The sequence below is a fragment of the Sabethes cyaneus genome, chromosome 3, assembly GCF_943734655.1.
Source record: "Sabethes cyaneus chromosome 3, idSabCyanKW18_F2, whole genome shotgun sequence".
Lineage (NCBI taxonomy): Eukaryota > Metazoa > Arthropoda > Insecta > Diptera > Culicidae > Sabethes > Sabethes cyaneus.
The window spans coordinates 28,195,841-28,220,956 of NC_071355.1; the positions used below are offsets into that span (position 1 = coordinate 28,195,841).

Sequence of the window (25,116 nt, forward strand, 5' to 3'; positions counted from 1 at the left end):
AGACAGATTTATTACCGCTAAATTATTTGGTACACTTTTAATAGAAAAGATGAATTTTATAACGAATGTGTACAGTATTTCCGCAAATTGCAATCTGATTTACAAATGATTTCGTTGCATCGCTTTGCTAAATTCATTGTCCATACTCCAAGAACAAAACTTTTCATAAACCGCCTAACTCCCTCACAGTGTTACAGATATCCCAAAAACACATTACTCACCGCCTGAAAGCTTCCAAAAATAAGCCGATAACTTCTCAACAGCATTATGCCACTGGCGTCACTTACTTACGAAAGCCAACTAACTATACAACTGCGACAATTCGGTGCAACTCTAAACCGACCACCGGTGGGCCTCTTCAAAACTTGCAGGCCGCGTGCTTAACGTCCGTGAACGCCGTAGACAGCGGGCCCGTATTAGGTTACAGCCGCGGTGCGCGGTATTTAGTTTCGTTTTATTCAGCGTGTTTCATGATGGACCTATAATAGGCGATAAAAGAATGAAATGCGATAGCGGTTAATATTATAGTCAATAATAGTGTAAAGAACGCTATAAAATGACTTGAACATGCTGGATTGTTTTTTAATATGCTCAATTCTACTAGTGCGAATTGGATCGTCTCACCCAGAATCGTGCCCTGTAGTCGTCCGAACAGGTAAGGAAAGCCGGATGATTCGGTGAATGGACGATGAAACGAACGGCGCCGTTGTGACCTAACGACATCAAATGACAACGGGATGCGTTGCGAGAATTCCATGAGCATAGTGAAGTGGTCACCTCATCCGGAAAGAGGACATAGTCTTCCGTATGATTGAAAACAGCTTGAGTCTGATGTTCCTGTTTTCCAGTTGTTCCCGCTCCAGTGTAGGCAATCAAACATCGGCTGGTACTCAACTCCCAAAGCTTTACCAGCGAGTCCTGACCGGACGATAGCAAATATTTCCCATTGCGAGTAAACACAACCGAGCAAATTTCCGATCCATCGTGAGCCTGAGCAAAAGTGTTGATGCAGCGGCCGCTAACACCATCCCACAGCTTGATAGAACCATCCATGCTTCCGGTGGCGTACACCTTGGCATTCACTGCATATCGTACGCACGTAATGGAATCTGTGTGCTGCTGTGACGGAATGGCACTGACGAAACATTGCCCCGTTTGCACGTCATAAACACGAAGCACATGATGGTCGGTTCCAACAGCCATATAATCCCCAGTCGGGTGAAAAGCAAGACAACGAACCGGAGAACAATCACTCAAAACTCGATGGGCCTTTTTTACCGATGCCTTTGAAATATCGAATAGTTTCACCGTATGATCACGTGCGGCCGAAGCAAGAATCTGATCCTTCGGATGGAATTCCAAATAGGAAACTTCATCAGTATGATCATACAACGTACGTATAACCGGATGACCCTGCTGCTCTCTGCCGGGTTCCTGCTCATCCGGTGCCGACTTGGCTAGCATTCGATCCACATCTAAAATTTTGATACTGGCATCCACACTACCGGTGGCCACCAACTGGCCATCGTAGCTGAAACAACCGGCACGGCAAGCAGCTTTATGGGATGTCACGTAAGCCGTCTCGTACGAAGCCGGTTCAGGGGCGAGTGCAGTGCTCTCGATCTCAAATTCCAGATCCAATCCAGAGGTAACCTCATCGAAAACGTTCGTAGGTTTGTTTGAATCGATCTGACTAGCCTGTCGAAATATGTTAAGCAAGCGATCCGACGGCGGACAGGGTGGATCGGCACGTACCAGTCCAGTCAGTTCAACTGCTAGCTGATGATGACCATCGTAGAATAGTTGACTGAAAGTTATAGTAAAAAGTTGATCGGATGGACATTCACATTGTTCCCTATTTATTACCTTATCATTAATCGATACAGAAGCTCTCTACATTTGACCACATTTTTGGGATCAACAAAATCTGAATCACGCATCATTTTTGCACAATAAGATTATCGATAGATTGCAAGCAATAAGCAACCTTTACTAAAAAGTGTATAAACAAAACGATTTCGCGAATGTTTTACGCACTGCAAGCAAAGACGCCCGGGCCGGTCGTCTGTCAACTCAGAACTACCCGAGCTGCCAGATTATTTTTAAAAATCTTTCAGGTCGATTACACTCCTATAAATATTTTTACATGGCAATTTGATTAGAGTTGCCTAAAACTTATTTATGTATATGAATATGAGCTCAAATAGGGTAACAAACGTACAGTACTGCCGCGTTAAGGCCAGCCTCTGTCAGATCTATCCAGCTTTTTACGCGCTACAATGGTGGACGCTATAAATTGTGTTCGTAATATGCGAACAATCTTTTTGACAACTCTGCATACTTCAAATCTGGCACTCTTCTCCTGTACGGACCTCCCAGTTGGCCTCGTGGTATGATGCTAGCCTAATAAGCCAGTCGTCGTATGTTCGAATCTCGGCTGGGAGAGGCTGTTATAGTCAATAGGATCGTAGCAATAAGCAACTGGCCCTGCAATTGTCCTGTATTCTCCTGTATTTCCTGTCGTATAAAAACAGAAGGTTAAGTTTCGATAACGGAATGTAGCACCTGGGCTTTGTTTTGCTAATATGCGAACAATCTTTTTGACAACTCTGATGCATCCATCAAATCTGGCACTCTTTTCCTGATGTACAGCAGAGTTGCTCTTTCTTTCGTTTACACTCAACCCCCGTTAATATGAAAAACGGTTCGTTCAGATTGGGCGAGTTCATTTTCAATTTCAATTTCACACACGCGCAAGACGCGCACCCTATGAGCTTGTTGTGTTGATTTGACCAGAGGTGGGCACAATTCCGCTAATCCGCCAACAGCTAATTAGCACAGCTAACATTTTGGTTAGCGGTTAGCGTTTCTTCTAATTTTTATAACCGTTAGCGTTTTTGTTAGCTTCCGCTAAATTTATGTACCGTTAATAAACCGCTAACTTTTTTTGGCAGAAGGCAAATTTTTGAGAAATTTCGCACAGGCTTCGGTCGAAGGATTTCAATTTCCAAACTTTTGTACGTACTCTACCAGCCAAGAGCCGGGGTGGCTCTTGCCGTATCAAGAATTCCTCTCCATTGTACTTCTGGGTCCTAAGCTACTCGTTTCCAATTTGTTACGCGTCTCGGCACATGCAAGCCAGCTTCAACCTGGTCAAACCACCTAACTCGTTTGGCCCCTCTATTCCTGTTGCCGGTGGGGCTCTTGAAGAGAACGGATTTTACTGCACAGTCGTTCGGTATCCTTGCGATGTGGCCGGCTCACCGTAGTCTCCCAACTTTTTCCAAATAGTGACTACAACTCATGGTTCATACGCCTATGCCACTCTCCGCTATCCGTTTGTACTCCGCCAAAAATAGTCCGCAACATCTTTCGTTCAAATACGGCAAGTGCACTTCCGTAACAACTTTGTTTACGTAGAGGACCAATGTTGTACGCGGACTCAAATAAATCGATATTTAAAAACTTCGAGGACTACTACATTCAGTGAAAACATCAAGGGAGATTTTTCGATTTTCTCGGACATCACTCGTTGTTGAAAACTCGGTTTCAACGTAAATGATTTCCGAAATTATATTCGCCAACCGGGATAAATGAAAAGCAGGTTCTGGTTGCAGCAGAATATAATTTTCCTGTAGAACACACGAATTAATTTAATAGATATAATATTTTTGAGATCGCTTTTGAAACTGCTCCTATGATTACTGGTTAGCAGCCGAGCTTCTAAACTCTTAGATTCTAAATTTTATCAGGTTATATTTATTAGACTTACGTTTTGTCCGATTAATTAATTTGGCCGTTATCTGATGTCGATCGGCTCAGTGGTTGATATGAGCAAAGTAATTTTCTATGGCTTTCAATTATAGCGTCTGCAGCTTTAATCTAGTATGTAAGTGACATCTAAGTATAACTATTTAGGTTTAAGAAAATGACGCTTACCGATATCGGCTTATAAATCTTCTTATTATCGCATCTAGAGCTTTAACCGACTGCAGCTTACAAATATTTTGATTATAGCGCCTAACTGTAACCCAGTATGTAAATTGTGTTTAAGTTTCATTAATTTAGGTTTAAGAAACCGCACGCTTACCGTCTTCGGCTTATAAATCTCTTACTTGTAGTATCTATAGCTTTAACTGACTGCAGCTTACAAATCTTCTGATTGTAGCGTCTAGTTTTAACCGACTAGGAAATTTTGATTAAGAAATTTAAGTAGTATAATTCACGGTGAAACTTGCACTAATTATAGTTTATAATTTAGCTTTAGCAATTTACTTATTTAGGAAATTGGAATTGCAATGAGATGCAGCGTCCTATCTGATCTTCCTTCTATTGTTTTATTTTCTTCTCGAATGACAATCGAGTTCTGATACCCTCGCACTGTATAGCATTTGCACAGGTCCAGCGACCAAGATAATAATGAGAGGTGCCGTCAGGCCGCTATGGCCAATACTCCTCCCCGAGTACGCCAGCTGTTTGCTGGCTTACTATTCGTCGCACCGGACATCCAGTACTGCTAGCTTCGTCGCTGGGCGTTCATAAATCCCATTCGCTGTCCGTACAGTCGCAGATCTTACCTGTCCATCTGTGCTTACTCTGGTACTAATGATTTTCCCCTTGGGCCAACAATTGCGGGGCATTTTGTTGTCCGCAATCACCACTACATCTCCTATTGAAAGCGGTTTTGTTCGACTAAACCATTTTGTTCGTCGAGTGATTTCTGGAAGGTAGTCTGACACCCACCGCTTCCAGTACTGATTTGCTAGGATTTGCGAAGTACACCAGTTCATTTTAAGGGTCGCACCACTGTCGTCTAGGGTAGTAAGTGGTTTCGATCCGTTGGACGAACCTACTGTTTTACCTGACTCACTGCGAATATGCGTGTTATTGAAATAAAACGTCACCATGCGTTTTATTCGTTTATAACGCATATGCAGCTAATATCGATAACAACCGATTTTTTATAAGTTGTGCTTTTGTTATTGCATTTAACTTGTAAAAAGTTGCATAAATAACAATTCAGTTTCACAATACAATTATTGCGTACTACTAGCACTTGCAATATAACGTTTAAGTACGTTATTTTTAGTGATCAAAATCAACGATATTTTCGATACAAGGGCGATATTTTTCGAAACCTTTCGAACCAACACGATACCGCGAATACAACGCTATGCGCAGTGAGTCAGGTAACACAGTAGCAAAAAATCGTTCGGTGTTAGAGCTGGGGCCGAATCTTCGTCAATCGGCACGTGAGTTAACGGGCGTGAATTAACTATATTCTCCACCTGTACCAGTAGATTGTGGAGCACCTCGTCAGATGGCCTCTTAGATCGACAAACTACCATCAGATTACTTTTAACGGTCCGGATTAGCCGTTCCCAGCTGCCGCCCATGTGGGGTGAAAGAGGTGGGTTGAATACCCATTCGATTCCGGAATCGGCAAACTCCTTCATAAGTTCGTGCTGATTGATGGTTTCCGAAATCCACCGTAATTCTCGATTCGCCCCCACAAAATTGGTACCGCGGTCACTGTAGATTTTCTGCGGAGCGCCGCGACGTGCAATAAAATTTTGAATGGCTATGATGCACGAGCTTGTACTAAGTGAGTATACGACCTCGATATGAATCGCTCGTACAGTTAAACAGGTGGCTAGCATGCCCCACCGCTTCTCCACTCTTCTTCCAACAGCAACTTCGATGGGCCCAAAATAATCCACGCCCACGTGTGTAAAGGGTCGTGAAAACGCAGCCAAGCGTGCCGGCGGGAGATCAGCCATGTACGGTGGCCTTGGTATTGTACTATAGTTCTTACATCTTTGACAGGACCTTCGTACCTGGTTATAACATGCTCGTAACTGTGGTATGCGAAATTTTTGCCTAATCTCATTTATTACCGTTTCGTGGTTTTGGTGGTGATACTTTTGGTGATAATGGTTTACAATAAGGCTAGTGATGTGGTGTTTTTTATGAAGAAGGATCGGCTGCTTTGCGTCTTCGGTGGCATAGTGGCATGCCGCAATGCGAGTGCGCATACGCATAATTCCTCGTTCGTCTAGCCAAGGCGTTAATTGGTAGAGTGAACTGCTTTTGGGAATGACTTTGGCAGAGGTTCCGGCATCACGATTTGAACCTTGAAGAGCTGCAATTTCGTTAGGGTACATTTCCCGTTGCGCAAGCCGGATCAGCGATTGTTCAGCATTTAACAATTCGTCGGTTGTAAGCGTACCTGTGGTGGCGCACTTCCCAGCTCGCCTACGACGACAGTTGTCCGCAAATCGGTGAACCTGTGCTACGACTCTAATAAGTCTTTTCCAGCTTGAGAAATCAATAAACGAAAGAACTGATATCGGATGAGTGTGGCATGCAAGGAAGCAAGATCGTAGCTCATTCTCGGTCGCCTCGTTACAACATGACGACTTAGGCCAATTTTCTTCCAATAACTGAAGAAATTCGGCTCCCTTGAACCACCTGTGGTCGGATGACAAATCTGGTAAACTAGTCCATTTGGTAGCGTCGTCCGCAGGGTTAAGTTTTCCAGGAACCCATCGCCATTCACACCTTTCCGAGATCTCCAGAATCTCACTGACACGATGACCAACATATTGGTTGTATCGACGATGGTCTGAGTTGATCCAAGAGAGGACATTTTTAGAATCTGTCCAGTAAAACTTTTTGAAGCCTCGAATACATAGCGATTCTGCTACCGTGAGAGATAGACGCGCACCAAGGCGTGCAGCTTCCAGTTCCATTCTTGGAATTGATACAAATTTTAGTGGAGCAACTCTTGTTTTGGCGGCTACAATAGAACAGTTGAAGATGTCATCTTTAAGAAAACGGAGATAGCAAACAGCAGCCATTGCATTTTCACTGGCGTCCACCATCGTATGCAACTGTATTTCGTCTGCATCGTCCATTGAGTATAGCTTGTTATAGCACCGAGGTATTCGTAATTGTTCAACGAGCGGCAGAACCTTTAGCCAAGTTAGCCATTTGTGGAATGAGTCTTCGTTGATGGGCTCGTCCCATTGAACGCCAGAACGCCAGATTTGCTGTAGGAGAATCTTCAAGTACGAGAGAACGTGAGAAATCAATCCAAGTGGGTCAAAAATCGACATGAGCACGCGCAGTACCTCCCGCTTCGTGGGACGACGTGGCCCGGCTAACAGAGCCGTATCGTAGCGGTGCCATCCGATTTTATATGTAAACACATCGTCACGCGTGTTCCACCACATTCCCAAAACTTTTTCCGTCGCTAGCTCGGAGGATAAATCAAGGCATTTTTCATCGGCCTCCGATCCTTTTAGCGACGCCAGCACTTTGCTTGAGTTGCTTATCCAATTTCTAATCTCGAATCCACCTTCCGCATGGACATGCTTAACGTCTTTGGCTAACTGAATAGCTTGCTCTTCTGTATCAACACTTACGAGCATGTCATCGACGTAGTGAGATTTCGTAATGGCTTCGTATGCTGCTGGGTAGTCGTATGCAAATCGTTCAGCGTTGGTGTTCTTCACAAACTGTGCTGTGGTGGGGGAGCAGCAAGCCCCAAATGTCATAACCCGCATAACGTACACTATTGTATCTTCATGACTATCTTGCCAGTAGAAACACTGGCTCGGTTGGTCCTCCAGCCGAATCATTATCTGGTGAAACATCTCACGGATGTCTCCTGTGAGCCCGACACTACGTCTTCGAAAGTTGAGTAAGATTGCAAACAGAGAGCCCAGCAGATCCGGTCCTGTTATTAAGGCGGAGTTCAATGACGTGCCGTGAGCGCTAGCCGCAGCATCCCAAACTATCCGAACCTTGCCAGGTTTGTTCGGGTTCGTCACGGGAAAAACCGGCAAATACCAACGTCGCGGCACTCGCTGCATAATTTCTTCTTCGGTGAGCTTACGAATATAGCCTTTCGCCTCGTAATCGATTATCTTATCCTGGAGCGTTTTTGCTAGGTCAGAGTCTTTCTCGAGTCGTTTCTTAAGACATACGAATCGCCGCAGTGCCATTGATCGGCTGTCAGGGAGACGGGTATCGTCGTATCTCCAGAGCAAACCGCACTCGTATCGATCCTCTTTTAAACGGGTAAGCGATTCAAGTAGAAGCATCGCGCGTTTATCTTCGGTCGACAGGGATAGCTTTTCCGACTTCGTCACTCCAAGACTATCCAGAGCGAAGTAATCCTTCATTGCCTGATGTAGATTCTCGTCGAACCCATCACTGCATTGACAGACATGAAAGGTGTAATGGTGTAGGCTAGCGTCGTTTGCTGTGCTCCATCCCCCACATACGGTCCATCCTAAACGCGTCTTTATAGCGATTGGTTGACCCATTCTACCTTCTCGACACTTAAGCATTAGAATGAGTTGAGCATGTTTCATGCCGATTAAAATACGAGGGCGAGCATTGCTGTATGATTCAATCGGCAAATTCCGCAAATGCGGATACAGCTGTGACAGTTCAGATATGTCTAGCGTCTGCTGTGGCAATAACAGCTCCTCAACAGTTCTAACTTCGTCTAGTTGAAATTGTTTACTTTCCTTGTCGATTCCGGCAATTTGGAGGTTGCAAACGCGTGAGTTAGCTTCATGTCTTTCAGTTCCTCCGGTCCATCGAAGGCACAACGGTCGTGTTGAACCTTCAAGACACAACTCATTTGCGAGATCCTGATCGAGCAACGTAAGCGCGGATCCCTCATCCAGGAATGCAAATGTGCGAATCGCCTTTTTTGTTCCATAAAGTGTTACAGGAAGGTAACGGAATAGTGCAGAGCTTCCTGTTGCTTGATGAGTGTTGCAGTCGGAACGGCTAGTACCGGGTAGTGGAGATTGTGTGCGTTCAGGAATCCCTGCTATTTTTTGTCTGGAATCATTGTGTAGCAGTGCGTGGTGCCTGTAAGTGCATCCATTTTTGCCACATGGTTTTGCTTTACAAACTCCTCTATGAATTCGCAGGCATGTTCGGCAATATCCAAATTCTCTTATGACTGCCCATTTCGATTCCCTAGAGAGCTCTAAAAAGCGTTGACACTTGTCAGCAGACTTGCAGCTTCCTTTACAAACTGGACAGGCTTCTCTGAATGACGTTGCTGCCACCGTTGATGGTTCTTCCGTATCGCTTTCGTAGTTTTCTTGAGGATGAAATGTTTCAGAATGCGCGCCAAGGTATGCGTTTCCTTTCCTTGATCCACGAGCTTCATTATGAGTGGATTGCATTCCTCGTACCGTAGGTGGGAAAACGACGACACTAGCTGCCTCCGCCAAGGTGTAGATCCACTGTCCAAAGGATGCAAGGTTGACATTTTTTAGTGTGAGACGATGCTGAGCCCAGGTTAGTTTCAGCGACGATGGTAGCTTTCCGACGAGCTGGTGGAGCATGGTAACGTTATAGATGTATTCCTGCATTCCACATGCATCTACGGTTGCACAAAAGTTTTGAACACTCACAGCAAAGTTTATTAGCGTTTCCAACCTGTCTTCTCGGATCGGCGGCAGTGAGCTTATTTTATCGATCAACGACTGTATGATTACCTCGGGTTGTCCAAATAACATTTTCAAGGTAGTTAGTATCCCTGAAACATTTCCGGAATGCATCAATCGACTCTTTACAGCGTCGTAGGCCTTGCCCTTCAAACTCTTTTGCAGCCGAACTATGTTCTCATCGTCTGTAAATCCGCACATTGTGGTGGTGCGATTGTACATCGACATAAAAACTGGCCACTCCTCAGGATTCCCAGAAAATATAGGCAGGTCTTTGGAAACTGCCTGTCGGGCAGCAATTTGAGAACGTGACAGCTGGAACTGATCGTACTCGTCCACTGACGATGATTTTACTGAGAAAGTGTTATGGTCGTTGGTCGGGTTCTCGTGCGTGCTACGCAACACACCAGGCTCTCTCGGGTGGAGCTGTGTTGACTGTGGTAGAGCGTGTGGAACGAATCGTCCAGGCTCCTGGTGAGAAGAAATTCGATTTCGCGGTTGCGACCTTACTTCTGCATGCCAATTCGATAACTGCTGTTGCTGCTCGCGTAGAAGCCTACCTTGTTCCAACTGCTCTTCCCGCATTCGATTGATTGTACTTGCTTGCTTTTCCAATTCCTCCCGTTGCTGCTGAAATACGTCGTCGTGCTTCCGAGATCGTTCTGGAGCGGCGGCTTCAGCTGTATCTATGGCTATAGGAGCAGTGCCTCGGACCCACTCTTCTACTCGGCTACCGCATACATTTGAACTTCGACTCGATGCTTTATCGTTCGCCAGGTTCTCAAGGATTTTGTATTTATTGTCTAAGTACAACTTATACTCTTGCGCTGCCTTTTCCTCTTGCTGTAACTGAAATGCTCGTTCTTCCTGTAGCCTCATGAGCTGGAGCTTTGCACGATCCTTTGCAGACTTTCGCGATGAGGATATAGAGATCTCTGAGAGAGCTTTCTCTACATCGATCACTTGCAGACTTACAGCCGGCAATGAAGGCCTTTGATTCTGCTGACAGTACGCTGGGGCTGGATCTGTCCGTCGCTCTTGGATTGGGGGAGCCTTCAACGACTGGGTTGGCTTTGATGACGTTTCGTTTATACAAACTCCTGGTTTGCTTACACCTCTCAGTTGATACTGCGGTGCCATTTGTGCAGGCACTGTATCCAGCGGAACTGGCTGTTGGTTAGATGACGAAACTGTCAACTGATTTGTTGACAGCAGAACCGGAGGAATAACTGGATTTCCACGGTTACTGGTAACGATCTTCCCGATGCTTAGGTTGCGCAGTGATCTTCGATCATCGATTACGCTTTCATGTACTGGTGCTCCATCAGAAGCTGCCTTAGTTCGCTGAACCCATTTTGCCGTAACGCAGCTTGTGCAGCTCCAGTTCTGATTGGCTATTTCTTCTGATACACCTACACAAGCAAAGTGATGCCAGCCGTCACACGCGTCGCACTGGACCATCTCTTCAGTGTCCGGCCCGCGACACGTCTTACAAGCATGTCCCTCACGTGATTCATCCGATGACACTGCCTTAGCGTTATCAACAACATTTTGTATCGCACAACTCTGAATCTCATTATCACCACCAAAACATTCAACCACACCACATTGTATCGCGTTATTACTTTTCGCTTTTGATTTATTACCACGTACCGGCATTTTGACGTAAACTGACCGCTTCGTACGCAAAAAACGAAAATTATATGCTGTTGAAAACTCGGTTTCAACGTAAATGATTTCCGAAATTATATTCGCCAACCGGGATAAATGAAAAGCAGGTTCTGGTTGCAGCAGAATATAATTTTCCTGTAGAACACACGAATTAATTTAATAGATATAATATTTTTGAGATCGCTTTTGAAACTGCTCCTATGATTACTGGTTAGCAGCCGAGCTTCTAAACTCTTAGATTCTAAATTTTATCAGGTTATATTTATTAGACTTACGTTTTGTCCGATTAATTAATTTGGCCGTTATCTGATGTCGATCGGCTCAGTGGTTGATATGAGCAAAGTAATTTTCTATGGCTTTCAATTATAGCGTCTGCAGCTTTAATCTAGTATGTAAGTGACATCTAAGTATAACTATTTAGGTTTAAGAAAATGACGCTTACCGATATCGGCTTATAAATCTTCTTATTATCGCATCTAGAGCTTTAACCGACTGCAGCTTACAAATATTTTGATTATAGCGCCTAACTGTAACCCAGTATGTAAATTGTGTTTAAGTTTCATTAATTTAGGTTTAAGAAACCGCACGCTTACCGTCTTCGGCTTATAAATCTCTTACTTGTAGTATCTATAGCTTTAACTGACTGCAGCTTACAAATCTTCTGATTGTAGCGTCTAGTTTTAACCGACTAGGAAATTTTGATTAAGAAATTTAAGTAGTATAATTCACGGTGAAACTTGCACTAATTATAGTTTATAATTTAGCTTTAGCAATTTACTTATTTAGGAAATTGGAATTGCAATGAGATGCAGCGTCCTATCTGATCTTCCTTCTATTGTTTTATTTTCTTCTCGAATGACAATCGAGTTCTGATACCCTCGCACTGTATAGCATTTGCACAGGTCCAGCGACCAAGATAATAATGAGAGGTGCCTGTCGTGCTCCGAGACAGATTTGCTGCTCACTCCAGAGTACCGCGCCGCCGGTGTGGTTCTACCTCCTTCGGTTGAGCAGTGGTCTTACCCTCAAAGGGGCCACTGGTTTCGCTGCCTGCTGCTGGTCCATGAGGATGAGATCCTTCCTCTCCGAAATCCGTCACAAGAATGAGGATTCACATGGATGACGTCCGTTTATATAGCATCGCTCGGCAGCTGACGCACCGTTGCCATATTGGACTATAATACGTTGCATTGACAGTGTTGTCAGAGCAGACCGATGTGAATCGCTTTATTATTTTTTTTCTAGTTCATGATGTTTATTCATCATTAATTATTATTATTATTCTTATCTCCCACAGTGCCGTCAGGCCGCTATGGCCAATACTCGTTTTATAAATTCATAAGTGTTGGGCCCTTGGTTGGGCCAAATTTCAACGCAATAAAGTTTTTACAACAACCAAGGAAAATTATTAGGGTAGATGCTCCAGTAATGGAGGGATTATGTCGGGGGATAGTGTGTAAAGACAATTTGAACGCTCAATTTATCAGTTTCCAATTGAACTACATGATAATATGATGCACCATAGTGTTGGCTGTAAATACATACCAAAATTATACCATTCTGCTGGTTAATATATCTAAAATATTGCTTTTCCTGACATTAGTATGTGCTCCTAAAGTAGTGGTAATGTTCCTATAATAGTGGAAAATTTGCCTATAATAGTGGAATGTTGTTTACCGCCTTAGCAACGCTTGCAATGAGCATGGCAGCAGGTGGATAACAACGTAGGCTTGTTAAAATACTATGGATTGTTACGAATTTCTTAAGCAATTGCACTCTATTGGACTGCTGAAAAGGAATTTGTAATTTTTGCACCAACATTTTGAATTTTAACATTGTATCTTAGATAAAGTTGTTAACAAATATATATTTAACAATAGAAAACGGAAATTATCTCGAAATCCGCCAAAATCATGATATATTTCGAGTTTCCACCACTACTGGTACTACCACAACTACTGGAGCATCTACCCTATCTACAAAATATTTTTTACAAATTTTCTACCTTCTGATTCTGATTCCTTTCATTGCATTTTTACTAAAAACTTGAAATTTTTTTACTAGATGCACCACTACTGGTACGCTTACCGGTAATGCTCAAGTGTAAACCCAACTGTAACAAAACAAAAATTTTCACAGCGATGGAAAACTCCAATAAAAAATCGAGAAATCTATGTCATGGAACATGGAAATGTTTTGTACCCTTTTAATGTGATAATATGCTAAGCGATAATGTTCTTCAAACATTTTTCATGAATGCCTGCAATTCTTTGCACGGAATTACCTCAGGTATTTTTTCTTAGACCTTTGAAATAAAAATTTTATTTTATCCAGCTTTCCACGAGCGATAATGGCGGATATTGAGCACAAGTGGGCACAATCTTTTGACATTCATTGGAGGAGCGTCGAGTTCGCCCTGACGGAGTTGCTATGGATACCAAGGGCATGGTGTGTTGCTATCTCTTTCTCATGTAGGAGTGAAGAGAGCAACTTTCAAACGGTCCTCGGTAAAGGGGAATCCCCAGCAAATTTTTTGGTTCCTGTCAAAATCAACATTTTGGTACCTATGCGTGGGTCATCGAAAATGTATGAATTGCCACTTCACTCCGTAGATGGATACATTCATGATTGTTTGTTGTTCGAATGTAAAAATGTAAACATTGTTCAATTTTGCAGATCAGCTAAAGGGGAACATAATTGAACGGACAACAAGTTTTATGGATTGTGGCTTTGCAGTTTTCGCAAATTTCAGGGAGAATGTCCAAATACGCAACGGAAAGTTTCTTATCAAGTCGAGACGCTGTTCGAGAGCAAACTTGACAACGGCTCGACCAACATGAAGTTAATGTTTGCGTTAATGTGCAATGTTTCGAATGTTTAATTCGCATGATTGTGAAAAAGTATTCTGAGCCAGTGCCTTCAGCAAATGATGGCCGCAAACCACTATAAAAGTTTGAATCCGTTTATAGTTATGTTCTACTTCAGCTGATCTGCAAAATTAAACAATGTTTACATTTTTACACTCGAACAACAAACAATCATGAATGTATCCATAGTAACTCCGTCAGGGCGAACTCGACGATCCTCCAATGAATGTCAAAAGATTGTGCCCACTTTTGCTCAATCACAGCCATTATCGCTCGTGGAAAGCTGCTAGATTATCACCTATTATCACCTTCACCTTGAATAAAATTACGAAAATTACTTAGAAAATTACCAAAAATTACGATACAGGCCAAGATACAGGCGGTAGAGAATGAATTATTTTTCTCTGGTTAGGACAAAAATGAACGAGCGTGTAAATGTAAACTTTTCAGATCGAACAGTCATGCCAGATGCAATTTTTTAAATATAATCAACATTCGCATCTTTCGAAAACGCTTATAGGGTAACCAACGTATTTTGGACCCTATCAGCAGCTGTACATAATTTGGACACTTACAGCAAAATCAAATGGAAGTGTCCAAATTATGTACAGCTGCTGATGGGGTCCAAAATAGGTTTGTTCGGTAAATAGAAAAAACGCATGGAAAAATAGTGAATATGTAATTTTGTAGATTTGAGTGATTTGACTATCCCAAGACTAAACCCGTTTTAAAATTTATGTAGATATTTAAATCTTATTTTGTTGATGCTCGTTTCAATTCGAAATAGTTGTAGACCACCATAACAAAGATTCTGACATCACTGCTTGTGTGTGGGCTGAGGTTGGACTTGACCAGAGATGCCAGAAGTGAAGACATGTCTTCATTTTGAAGACATTTTTGTTACAAAGAAGACTTTTATTTTAAAATGTCTTCACTTGAAGACATGTCTTCACCATGCAATTCAAATGGGTAAAAAAATCTGGAAAGCCGGAAGAAGACAAATGAAGACATTTTTCTTGATTTGTGAAGACTTTTCAAAAAATCACCTGGCATCCCTGGACTTGACCCACCTGAATCTGACGGCGGATGGTATCCGAGTCCGAGAGCAACATCCTGAGTTTTTGGTTACACAATTTCAAAATAAACAGTGAAATTTTTTTACGATCAAAATGTCCAAATACAAGGATTTGGTGCAGCTATCGACGACCTACGCGCGACGGATGAATCACCTGTCGAACCGGATCTTCGGCGAGGTGACCCGACCCACGAATCCCCAATCGATGAAAGTGGTGAAAATGTTCAGCGAAGAACCGATTCAGTCCCGAGATTACGTGAAGAACTGGTACCCAAGGCACGTGGAAACGCACCTGCTGGCAAGGAAACTTCGGGAGTACGGTTTATTCCGGGACGAACATCAGGATTTCAAGGAAGAAATGAAAAGGCTACGAGCACTGCGCGGTAAAGCTCCTCCCAAGAAGGGCGAAGGAAAACGCGCTAAGAAATAGTTTGTGTGTTTTTTTATAGGAAATAAAAGAGCTCGTAAATAGTAAGACTAAAATCTTTATTTTACAATTTAAGTAGTACAAATCCAGCCAGAATTGATTCTGTTCTTTTCAAATAAATGTTTAATACTTGGTATCGTTAAACTGGAAGAGATACTTAAATTGTTTTATCAAAGTAATCAACTTAACTTAAACTGTCTTCTTATGTTAAGAACAGTGAATAACTTAATAAGCAGCGCCCTTGGCCACTGTGATCTCCTGCAACTAAACCCGTCGGAATCAAAAGAAGATTTGATTCTGATTCTGTTCGGAATTATTGGAGCTTGAGGTTGTCGTGTTAACGGACCGGCTATCCTTGCGTCTGGGTGGTAGCTCAAAGTGCCATTCGCTGTGATCAGACGAATCGGATGACGGGGAATTGCCGGCTCCCACTAGCAACGGTGGATCTTCGGCCGATGACTGCGAGTGAAGTTGCGGTGTCGAACGGCTTGCCGGCATGCGTTTCAACGGTGGCCGAGCTTTGATGCCAAAGGTCGTCGGTCGGTGATTCGGTTTCTCCGCCAGCATTAGTTTCAGCAATTGATACTATTATAAGAGAAAATTTGTTATTGGACTAAGAGAGTTAATATTTAACGCTGTTCACTTACCTCGTCGGAGTACTGTTCCTGAAACCCGTCGGGAAACTTATTCTTGCGTACATTTTTCATTGTATCGATTCGCTCCATTTCGGTTCCAAAGCTAACCAGCAGCTCAAACAAGATCAAACCGAGTGAGTAGATATCCACCTTGTAGTCGTACTGTTGACCCTTGAGCTGCTCCGGCGACATGTACAGCTGTGTGCCAACCTGTCGGGTGTGGCGCTGCCGATGGCCAGCCGCATTCGTCATGAGCATCGTCATTCCGGGAAGATTATTGTCATTATCGTACTGCAAATCACTGGAATCGGTGACCAGCCCGAAGTCACCGATTTTAACACGCCCGTCAAGCGAAAAGAAAATGTTACTTGGTTTGAGATCTCGGTGTATTAGTCCTTTCAAGTGGACGTACTCGACGGCATTTACAATCTGTTCGAAAATGGAAATAGTGCGATCCTGCCGAGCGCTGAGATCGTTTTCGGCAAGCCATTCCTTCAGTGATTGCTTCCGACACAGTTGCATCTGAATGTAGAGATAAATTTTATTGCTTACGTTGCTGGTTCCTGTAGCGTTGGAACTAGAGGGGTCCATCATATGGTTGCTTTCGGTAGTGGGTGATGGTCTAACGACGCTTCCAGTGCTGGTGAGATCAAGCGAAAGGTGTCGTCGGTGACGTTTCTTAAGTATTCGCGGGTCAACTTCAGGCTTGATGGGCCGACTTATAGAAGATACCGTTGGTTCCTCGATTGATACCACATGAGATGAAGCGCTCAGTGAAGAATCGTTGACGGCGATGTTGACAGAATCAGCTGCGGCTTGACTGTCATGTTTGAACTCAATTTGGAACGATGAGTCATTGCTTTCACTGCGGGCATGATCTGCCCGGAATTCGATGAAGCTGTCGGATTGATCATCCTCAACACGGGAACCGGAAAAGCTAGGCTCTGGTACTTTTGATAGCCATGGCATCGGTTGGCCCAAGCTGGAATGTCTCGATTTGTTGTACTTTTGTTTGATGCTCTGCGAAAAGTTACTGTTGATCGTTGGTATTAGATTACTGTTGGGCGGAGATGTCTCCGTCGGTGATTCTATATCAATCGATGTCGACAAACAGTTGCGTTGGATCCAAATTTTATCCTGATTCTCTTGCCAGCCTGGCGGTGGAGTCTCGGTCCATGCATGAAAATATCGCACGATATTGTTGTGTTCACAGTGAGCAAGTGTTTTTACTTCTCTCATTACTCGATCTTTAGATTCCTGCCGATTGGGAAGAACCACTCGTTTGATGGCATAATTACAATCGTCCAATTTGTTTCGAACTTCAAAGACCACTCCGAAACCGCCTTTACCCAAGCATTGCACAAGCTCGAAGTCTTCTTGGAAACGGGAAACGAAATTATCACCGTTTGATTCGGACAAACTTCTGACGCCTCGCAACGCAGCCAAAGGTGTTATGTTGTCCTCTGTCGCTTCCAACGCTATTGGAACGGGAACTTCGACCTGCCGTTCGACAAAGACCACTACCTCTTTTTCGTTCTTAAATCTCAGTATTACATTCAGAAGAAACGCTGTTGTGGCGGAAATAATTAAAATTTCCTTCCACCAAAACCAAATGGATATAATAATAATTTTAACCGGAGCGTCCGGATCCATCGTAAAATCGAAAATGGAACTTTGGTTTCGCAATCCTCCTGCCTCCGGCGAATCAGTGCTGTTCGAGCATAACCCGTTGTCTTTTTGCTTCAAATCCTCTGGTGTATAGAGGAAAAATCCGTCTCCATTAACGTACGCCGATTGGTACAAAACCGACCGTGCGATTGCCGTTGATTCGGCATATTCGGAATCTTCCGTTTCCGCCTTTTCACTCCCATCTGTGATGTAACCAGCAACTTCCGGCCTTGCCGGGTATGGCTTCCAAGGAATCATCGGATACTTGGTATCATCGTTGACCAAAATTGTTTGCACATCCACCGGCTGACGGCGAGCTAAAAGTGTGCCGGATTCCTGAATGTACAATTGCTTCTGATGCATTCCCAAATAAAGCGACGGGTTGATCATGCTATTTTGTCTAAACTCTGCTCCTGTAGGAGCTGATTTGTCTTGACCTTGTGGCTGCTGTTGTTGCTTCTGATTGCCATTCCAAATCCAATCCGCTCCGTGAAACAAGTTTACGCTCATAATATCATTCTTGTCTTTCGCACGCCAAGCACTCACTACCGGGTGATCAAAGGTGTATTTCCACAGAATCTTTCCCGGTGTTGATCGACTGACGGCACACACAACTCCATCCGGAATAATGACTTTCAACTCCAAATCCAAAATTTTTGGATCCAATGACGTGTCCAAGGACCCTCCTCGACAGTCTTCGTTTTTCAACATCTCCAATTCGTGATGTCCGATACTAAAATTCCATCGTTCATTACCCGTACGAGACTCGACCGCCCGAACCGTTTGCGTCTGACGACGAATAACAACCACATCATCTTGCAGCGGATCGTGTGGTAATACTTCTTCCATCGGTCCATTCTTCCCAGCGTCGTCTTGCATAATTTCGGTACTATTCCGACAACCGCTCATCGTGCATTCGTAAATAATCTGCCCGGTTCGGCTGGATATTCCGTACGATCGGGTCTCCTTACCCCCGGATATGACCAGGTCGTCGGAAAACTTGAACGACGATTTCAGTAAATCTTCCGCACTGAAAGGAATCGGTTCGACCGTTTCGCCGTCGAACTTATAAAGGCCTCCATTCAGCGACGGGATCATGCGAACCCATTTTCCATTGTTCGTTAGTTCCAGCCGATGAATGCTGGACGACAGCAGAGGTCCCGGACCGGTTTCGACACTCCACTGCAATGCACCTCCATTGGTCAGGTCAAGGGCTGATAAGCGGCCGTCCAGGGTCGTTACGTAGAGCAATCTAAAATGGAAACAAGAAAGTTATTTTTTATCCTCTTACTTTTTTTAATTATAAAAATATATAATTTTTCTTTTTTTGTCTTGTGGTGTATAATTTTTTCTCTTTGCAAAGGTTGCTTTAATAGAATTTTAATTTACCCGATTCTTTGCCATTCGAAATATTTTTCAAAATTAGCTTCAAAATACCCGCCTACTGCAATTTTCTGTGTAGAATACGAAAAATTTGAAATTTTTTCGAAATATTGGTATTCTTTCACACGTAAATTGTGTACTTCACACAGATCTCTCTAGAATATTCTCGCACTACCTAATTGAAATCTGCAAAAGCTTATATCGTTATCAGTGATTGGCAAACTGGATTACCTATACAGTTGAATAGTTTTTTTTAGCGAAGTTGATGAGAACGTACTATGAGTAATCAAGACAAGATTAACCATTTGTACAGGTGATATAAAAATGACGACACTGATAAACCATTACCTTTACACATTATAGAATAAAAAAGTGCAAAAGGAATTCCAAACTTAAGGATGCAGCCATAAAACATGATGCAATCATGTTACAACATGATCATTTTAATGCTAAGGAAGAAGTTATTAGAAAACGAAAAAGAACATTAAACTTTCTGATTTTCATACATAGTTGTTTATAAAGTTAATTAAATAAACAGTTTACAAACAATCGAATTGATTATTTTCTCCGCGCCATCAATAGCAAAATAAAAACACTGGTTGTATTATTACTCACCTGTCGCTAATATCGCGGTCGCTTTGTACATCCTCGTCGCAGAAGGGAAGTTTTTCCACGATCGGTTGCGGCGGTTCGTCGGCTGTGGTATCGACGACCGTATCAGCTCTAACCGGTATCGAACCACCCAGAAGGATGGTTCCCACCAGCAGCAACAGCAGTGGTCCAATCAGCGTTGAGAACGTAGCCATATCTCAGTGGGTGTTCCAGTCGTTTCACTACCTACCTACTGCGAATGCTGCTGCTGGTCCTGCTAGACAGACGGCTGATGCGTCCAATCCAGCGTGATACATTTGTTGGCTTGTTCGAAATTGTACTACACTCGTTTCAATACAATTATTAGAACAATTTTTATATTGATTATGTGGATTGCAGAAAATTTTCTTTAGAAGCTCTCCAACGTACAACCAAAATACGGAAAAATTAGTGCCACAGACTGAACTGGGTTGCCAGCAACTGCCACTGCAAAAACATCCAACCTGGAACTGTCAAAACAAGCGCTTGCACGCTCGTATCGAAATGAGTAAAATCCAGTACACATTAAAAAAATGACAGAAAACTAAAAAAAACATAGTTACGTGGTTTTTACCTAAATAGGAACAGGCTGTCCCAAGCTCTAAACCTGATGCTCTTTATTTGCAGGCGTCTGAAACTGCTTGGTAAAGAAGCAGCAAACATCTTTTTACGAAATGAACATTCTGCTGGATTTCTGGCCGCCGTCACCCGTGAAAACTAGCAGAAATGACACATCCGATTCGGGCACAAATTTCGCCTTAGGGTACCGCCAGAGTACAAGCGACATGCGACGCGACGCGACATTTCTTGCTGTAGTTATACGCGCAGCCCTTTTTCGCCCGAAGCAGGACTGTGCATTTAGCAACATGAGAGCGAAGTCGTGTCGCGTCGCGTGCCAGAGGTTACGAATAAAAACCGGTTTTGTACGGACGGCGAAAACGAGCAGTTTACCGCTTAGGGGCGTCCGGCAGAAATTGAACAAAAATCTGGCAGCGACAAACTTTTTCTGCCAGACATTCTGCCGGATCTCTGGCCGTTGTGCAGAAATGCAACATCCGATTCGGCCAGAAATTTCTCCCGGTTTTTCTGCCGGATTTCTGTTCGATTTCTGCCAGAGGTTTCGAATAAAAACCGGTTTTGTACGACCGATTCAGTTTTCTCTCCTTTTTTGGAGGGTAGCAGCAACGGATTGAAGCAGCAAGAAGCGTGCAATAAACAGGTTAACAATTAAATTATACCTGCTTTGTCATATTCCATATTATCCAGCTTTTTACGAGCCATAATGGCGGACGTGTTCGTAATATTTGAACAGCATTTTTGACATTTCCCCAATACGTCGCACGTTTTCTTTCCGCGCGTTCACGGTAAAACTGAAGGAATGTAGGGAAAGAAAACGTGCGATGTATTGAGGAAATGTCAAAAATGCTGTTCAAATATTACGAACCCGTCCGCCATTATGGCTCGTAAAAAGCTGGATTCTCTTACCTTTTGCCCGAAACTGCAAAACTGATGAACCACTTTTCTCCTGCCTCAAAGCGTCACATTTGACATAAAGAGAATCGAGCGAAAAATGAAGACTGGTTCTGTTCGATTTCTACCAGGCATCCGACTTTTTGGTAAGCGGGTATGTATATGCTCTCATTGAGCAAAACAACTATAAATCTGTCAAAATTTGAAATAGTTCGCATGCTGAACTGATTTTAACCACTCGAGATGAATTAACTATCGAACTGTCAAATTTTAACTAAAAAGTTAAAAATTTTGTAAAATGGTTCACAGCCTCATCAGTTGGCAGTTGCAACCCCGAAAAAAATTAATACTAAATTTGCGGACATTGAAACATATGGTAAATTTATTGTAAAAGTGTCTCAAGTGTCTCAGTGACACTTTGAGGCAGGAGAAAAGTGGTTCATCAGTTTTGCAGTTTCCCGCAAAAGGTAAGAGATTAATATGGAACATGGCAAAGCAGGTATAATTTAATTGTTAACCTGTTTATTGCAAGCTTCTTGCTGCTACAATCCGCTGCTGCTTCCCTCCAAAAAAGGAAGGCAACCCAAGTACCAATTTTAGGCTGATCAAACGCTTTTATAGCTGATTTTATTCAACCTGTGGCTGATCTATGGTTTAGGTTTAGAAATAAAAACTCGCGACAGCGACGCGACACGACTTCGCTCTCATGTTGCTAAATGCACAGTCCTGCTTCGGGCGAAAAAGGGCTGCGCGTATAACTACAGCAATAAATGTCGCGTCGCGTCGCATGTCGCTTGCACTCTGATGGCGGTACCCTAAGGGGCCTAAGCGAGAAACTGTTCGTTTTTGTCGTTTTCGCCTAGCCAGGACCGGCAGTTATTTTAACCTTCATATTTGTTTATTCAGATTTAGCGTGTTTCTCATCCTTTATCAGTTATTCTTTCTTTCTTTTGTCTTTTCGTCTTTTGTTGTTGTGAAACACATCGCTGAGTGTTTTAGAAAGTTGGAAGTTTTTTAGAAAATTGTAGTAGAAAAAACACTCTAAGAAGTCAGTTAAAGTTGCCTAATGAGTGGACCATCTGTAAGTATTTAAAATAATCACGACAACATCGAAAAATGGTACTAAATTTCGCTTATGTTTGTAGAGTCACCCTTCGGGCAGCGGATCTGCCGCTGGCGGAGCAGCTGGTAGCTCGTCCGGTCCACCTGTTTCGGTGCAGGAGTTTACAATCCGTGTACCGAAGAATTTAAAGAAAAAGTACCATGTAATGCGCTTCAACGCAACGTTAAACGTTGACTTCACTCAGTGGCGTTCGGTCAAGATGGAACGGGAGAATAATTTAAAGGAATTCAAGGGATTTGACGATGAATTGCCGAAGTTCGGAGCTGGTTCCGAGTTTAATCGTGACCTGAGGGAGGAGGCTCGCCGGAAGCGCTATGGAATTATTGCCAAAAAATATCGACCGGAAGCGCAACCCTGGATACTGAAGGCAGGTGGTAAAAAAGACGGCAAGAAGTTTCGTGGCATTCGAGAGGGAGGCGTAGGCGAAAATGCGGCCTTCTATGTATTTACGCATGCTCCGGACGGAGCGATTGAAGCATATCCTTTGCACGAATGGTATAACTTCCAACCTATTCAACGGTATAAAGCGCTATCGGCTGAAGAAGCCGAACAAGAGTTTGGTAGAAGGAAGAAAGTGATGAACTACTTTTCGCTGATGTTACGAAAACGTATGAAGGGCGATGATGACACCGTGGAAGATCAAGAAGAAGCCAAGGGTAAAAAGGGTGGTGGCGCAAAAGCGAAGGATTTGAAAATCAGCGATATGGACGAGTGGATCGATTCGGATGATATGAGTTCATCGGATGATGACGGCGAAGGAAAGCCTAAGGAGAAAGATAGTGACGACGAAGCAGACAAAAAGGCCAAAAATAAAAAGAAAGCTTTGGCTGAAAGCAAGAAAAAGAAACGAGACGTAGATGAGGAAGCTTTGGAAGAATCGGACGATGGCGACGAGGAGGGCCGAGAGCTTGATTATATTTCCGACTCATCGGAAAGCGAATCCGAACCGGAAACGAAAGCCAATAAAGAGCTGAAGTCAGTTGCAGAGGAAGATGCCCTCCGCAAACTATTAACGTCGGACGAAGACTCCGAAGATGAAGAAAAGAAATCTGAAGAAGAGGAGAACCAAAAAGAGGAAGAAAAGAACGGTAAATCCTCTAAGGATAAAGAGAAGGACAATAAGGAAAAAGATTCTAAGGAATCTAAGAAAAAGAAGAAAAATAAAAAGAAGAAGAAGTCTGATAACGATAAGAAGGACTCATCAAGTGGTTCCAGCTCGGACAGTTCGGATTCCGATGCCGACAACAGTAATTCGAAGCAAAAGAAAAAACACAAGAAAGACAAAGAAGGTCTTGGTTCGAATTTGTCCAGCGCTAATAATTCTCGGTCGGCTTCACCTAGTGCATCCCAGCAGGAAGGAATGAAACGGAAGCTAGCTGGATCGAATATGCCTTCGGCAGACCTTACCGGGTCGGACAACAGCAACAGTCCCATGTCGACACCGGCCAAGAAGATCAAAATGGACTCGGCGATGTCTTTACCGCCCACATTTACCGGCCTTGTTAGCAACAGTAAAGAGTAAGTTCATTGATTTGTTTAAGCATGAAATGGTTCTAAGATATTGTTTTTTCTCTATTTGTTGCAGTGATTATGGTATAACGGAAGAAGCGGTGAGGCGCTATCTGATGCGCAAACCGATGACTACCACGGAGCTGCTCACTAAGTTCAAGAACAAGAAAACTGGTGTTTCGAGCGAGAAACTTGTTGAAACAATGACTGCCATCTTGAAAAAGATCAATCCCGTTAAGCAGACTATTCAGGGTAAGATGTATCTCAGCATTAAGGTACCCAAGTGATAACAGCCCAATACTGGCGCACTGACGGATCTAGGAAAACTACTTCTAAACCGTATTATTCCTGTTGGAAGCAACTGTTTTACTTGGCCCTCGTTTTAGTTAGATTTGATTTCTATTTAATTTACCTACTTCCTCGTTGATTTCTATTTTTAAAAACAAATTCTGATTTATTATAACCACACATCTTAATAGAGGAATGCCTTTTCTTATTTTAGTACAATAAATCGAATCGAGGTTCGATGGCTTCGAACTTAATTGCGTTTTGAAAATCGATGACAAATTCTAGGATAAAAGAAGAAGCAATCAAAACAAAAACTTACGGTGCAAACACCGCTTTCATCGGCGGGGGTTATAGATCCGATCAGCGGAAAACCTGGGATTAATCAGCGCTCCTAATAAATCGAAAAACAAGGGCACAGAAGCTTTAATGAATCCTCTGGCTCGGGCAACAGAATTAGCTTCAGGCATTCGAAACGACAATTTGGGATTTCGTTTCAGATACTTAGTTATTGAAGCTCTTCCAGCAGCTTAGTGATTTTGTTGCATGGGTGCTGTAGTTGCTTTTTTCCGCCAAGTCGTAAGCAAGTTTCTTTACGTCAGCCATCATGACTCGGTAGAATCTCTTTTCTAGATCTCGCAGATGTAGTACCAATTCCTGCTCTTGTTCATCCAACTGCTCACTATTCTACGCCTTCCGATTTGTTTTACGGGTACAATTAGTAGATATTTGGAAAGCAAAATTGGTTATATCCGTCTTTCCCTAGCTTTGAGGGTCCGTCTTTCGCTCCTCAAACATAGTTGTTCAAATTTGGATAATATTCTGCTGAATATTTAAAAACTTTTAAAATTTAAAAATCGTTTTTTTTTCAATTAGATATTCCAATTAAGGGAA

General features: G+C 43.0%; 5 protein-coding genes across 6 annotated transcripts; 2 read left to right on the top strand and 3 right to left on the bottom strand.

Moving 5' to 3' along the window:
* Window positions 1-2,023, bottom strand: LOC128742904 (cleavage stimulation factor subunit 1). Of its 2 annotated transcripts, XM_053839400.1 has the most exons (3): window positions 1,867-2,023; window positions 625-1,807; window positions 1-479 (listed from the first exon to the last, which is right to left on the bottom strand). In XM_053839400.1, exons 1-3 carry the CDS (start codon window positions 1,941-1,943, stop codon window positions 459-461), a joined length of 1,281 nt encoding a protein of 426 aa, XP_053695375.1. In that variant the 5' UTR covers window positions 1,944-2,023; the 3' UTR covers window positions 1-458. The 2 variants fall into 2 exon arrangements, with proteins under 2 accessions (XP_053695375.1, XP_053695374.1); XM_053839399.1 differs by having other exon boundaries at window positions 442-1,807.
* A 2,579-nt stretch (window positions 2,024-4,602) lies between these two features.
* LOC128739416 (uncharacterized) lies at window positions 4,603-11,138 on the bottom strand. Its single transcript, XM_053834901.1, has 3 exons — window positions 5,197-11,138; window positions 4,744-4,869; window positions 4,603-4,669 (listed from the first exon to the last, which is right to left on the bottom strand). Exons 1-3 carry the CDS (start codon window positions 11,136-11,138, stop codon window positions 4,603-4,605), a joined length of 6,135 nt encoding a protein of 2,044 aa, XP_053690876.1.
* Window positions 11,139-15,185: 4,047 nt separating this feature from the next.
* On the top strand, window positions 15,186-15,640 carry LOC128744525 (28S ribosomal protein S33, mitochondrial). The gene has a single exon (XM_053841596.1). The coding sequence runs from the start codon at window positions 15,187-15,189 to the stop codon at window positions 15,520-15,522; it is 336 nt and encodes a 111-aa protein (XP_053697571.1). The 5' UTR covers window position 15,186; the 3' UTR covers window positions 15,523-15,640.
* Window positions 15,580-20,260, bottom strand: LOC128744524 (eukaryotic translation initiation factor 2-alpha kinase-like). Its single transcript, XM_053841595.1, has 3 exons — window positions 19,821-20,260; window positions 16,167-19,074; window positions 15,580-16,104 (listed from the first exon to the last, which is right to left on the bottom strand). Exons 1-3 carry the CDS (start codon window positions 20,009-20,011, stop codon window positions 15,799-15,801), a joined length of 3,405 nt encoding a protein of 1,134 aa, XP_053697570.1. The 5' UTR covers window positions 20,012-20,260; the 3' UTR covers window positions 15,580-15,798.
* A 2,028-nt stretch (window positions 20,261-22,288) lies between these two features.
* Window positions 22,289-24,444, top strand: LOC128742440 (general transcription factor IIF subunit 1). Its single transcript, XM_053838807.1, has 3 exons — window positions 22,289-22,386; window positions 22,451-23,946; window positions 24,014-24,444. The coding sequence occupies exons 1-3, from the start codon at window positions 22,372-22,374 to the stop codon at window positions 24,222-24,224; spliced, it is 1,722 nt and encodes a 573-aa protein (XP_053694782.1). The 5' UTR covers window positions 22,289-22,371; the 3' UTR covers window positions 24,225-24,444.
* The last annotated feature ends 672 nt before the right edge of the window (window positions 24,445-25,116 follow it).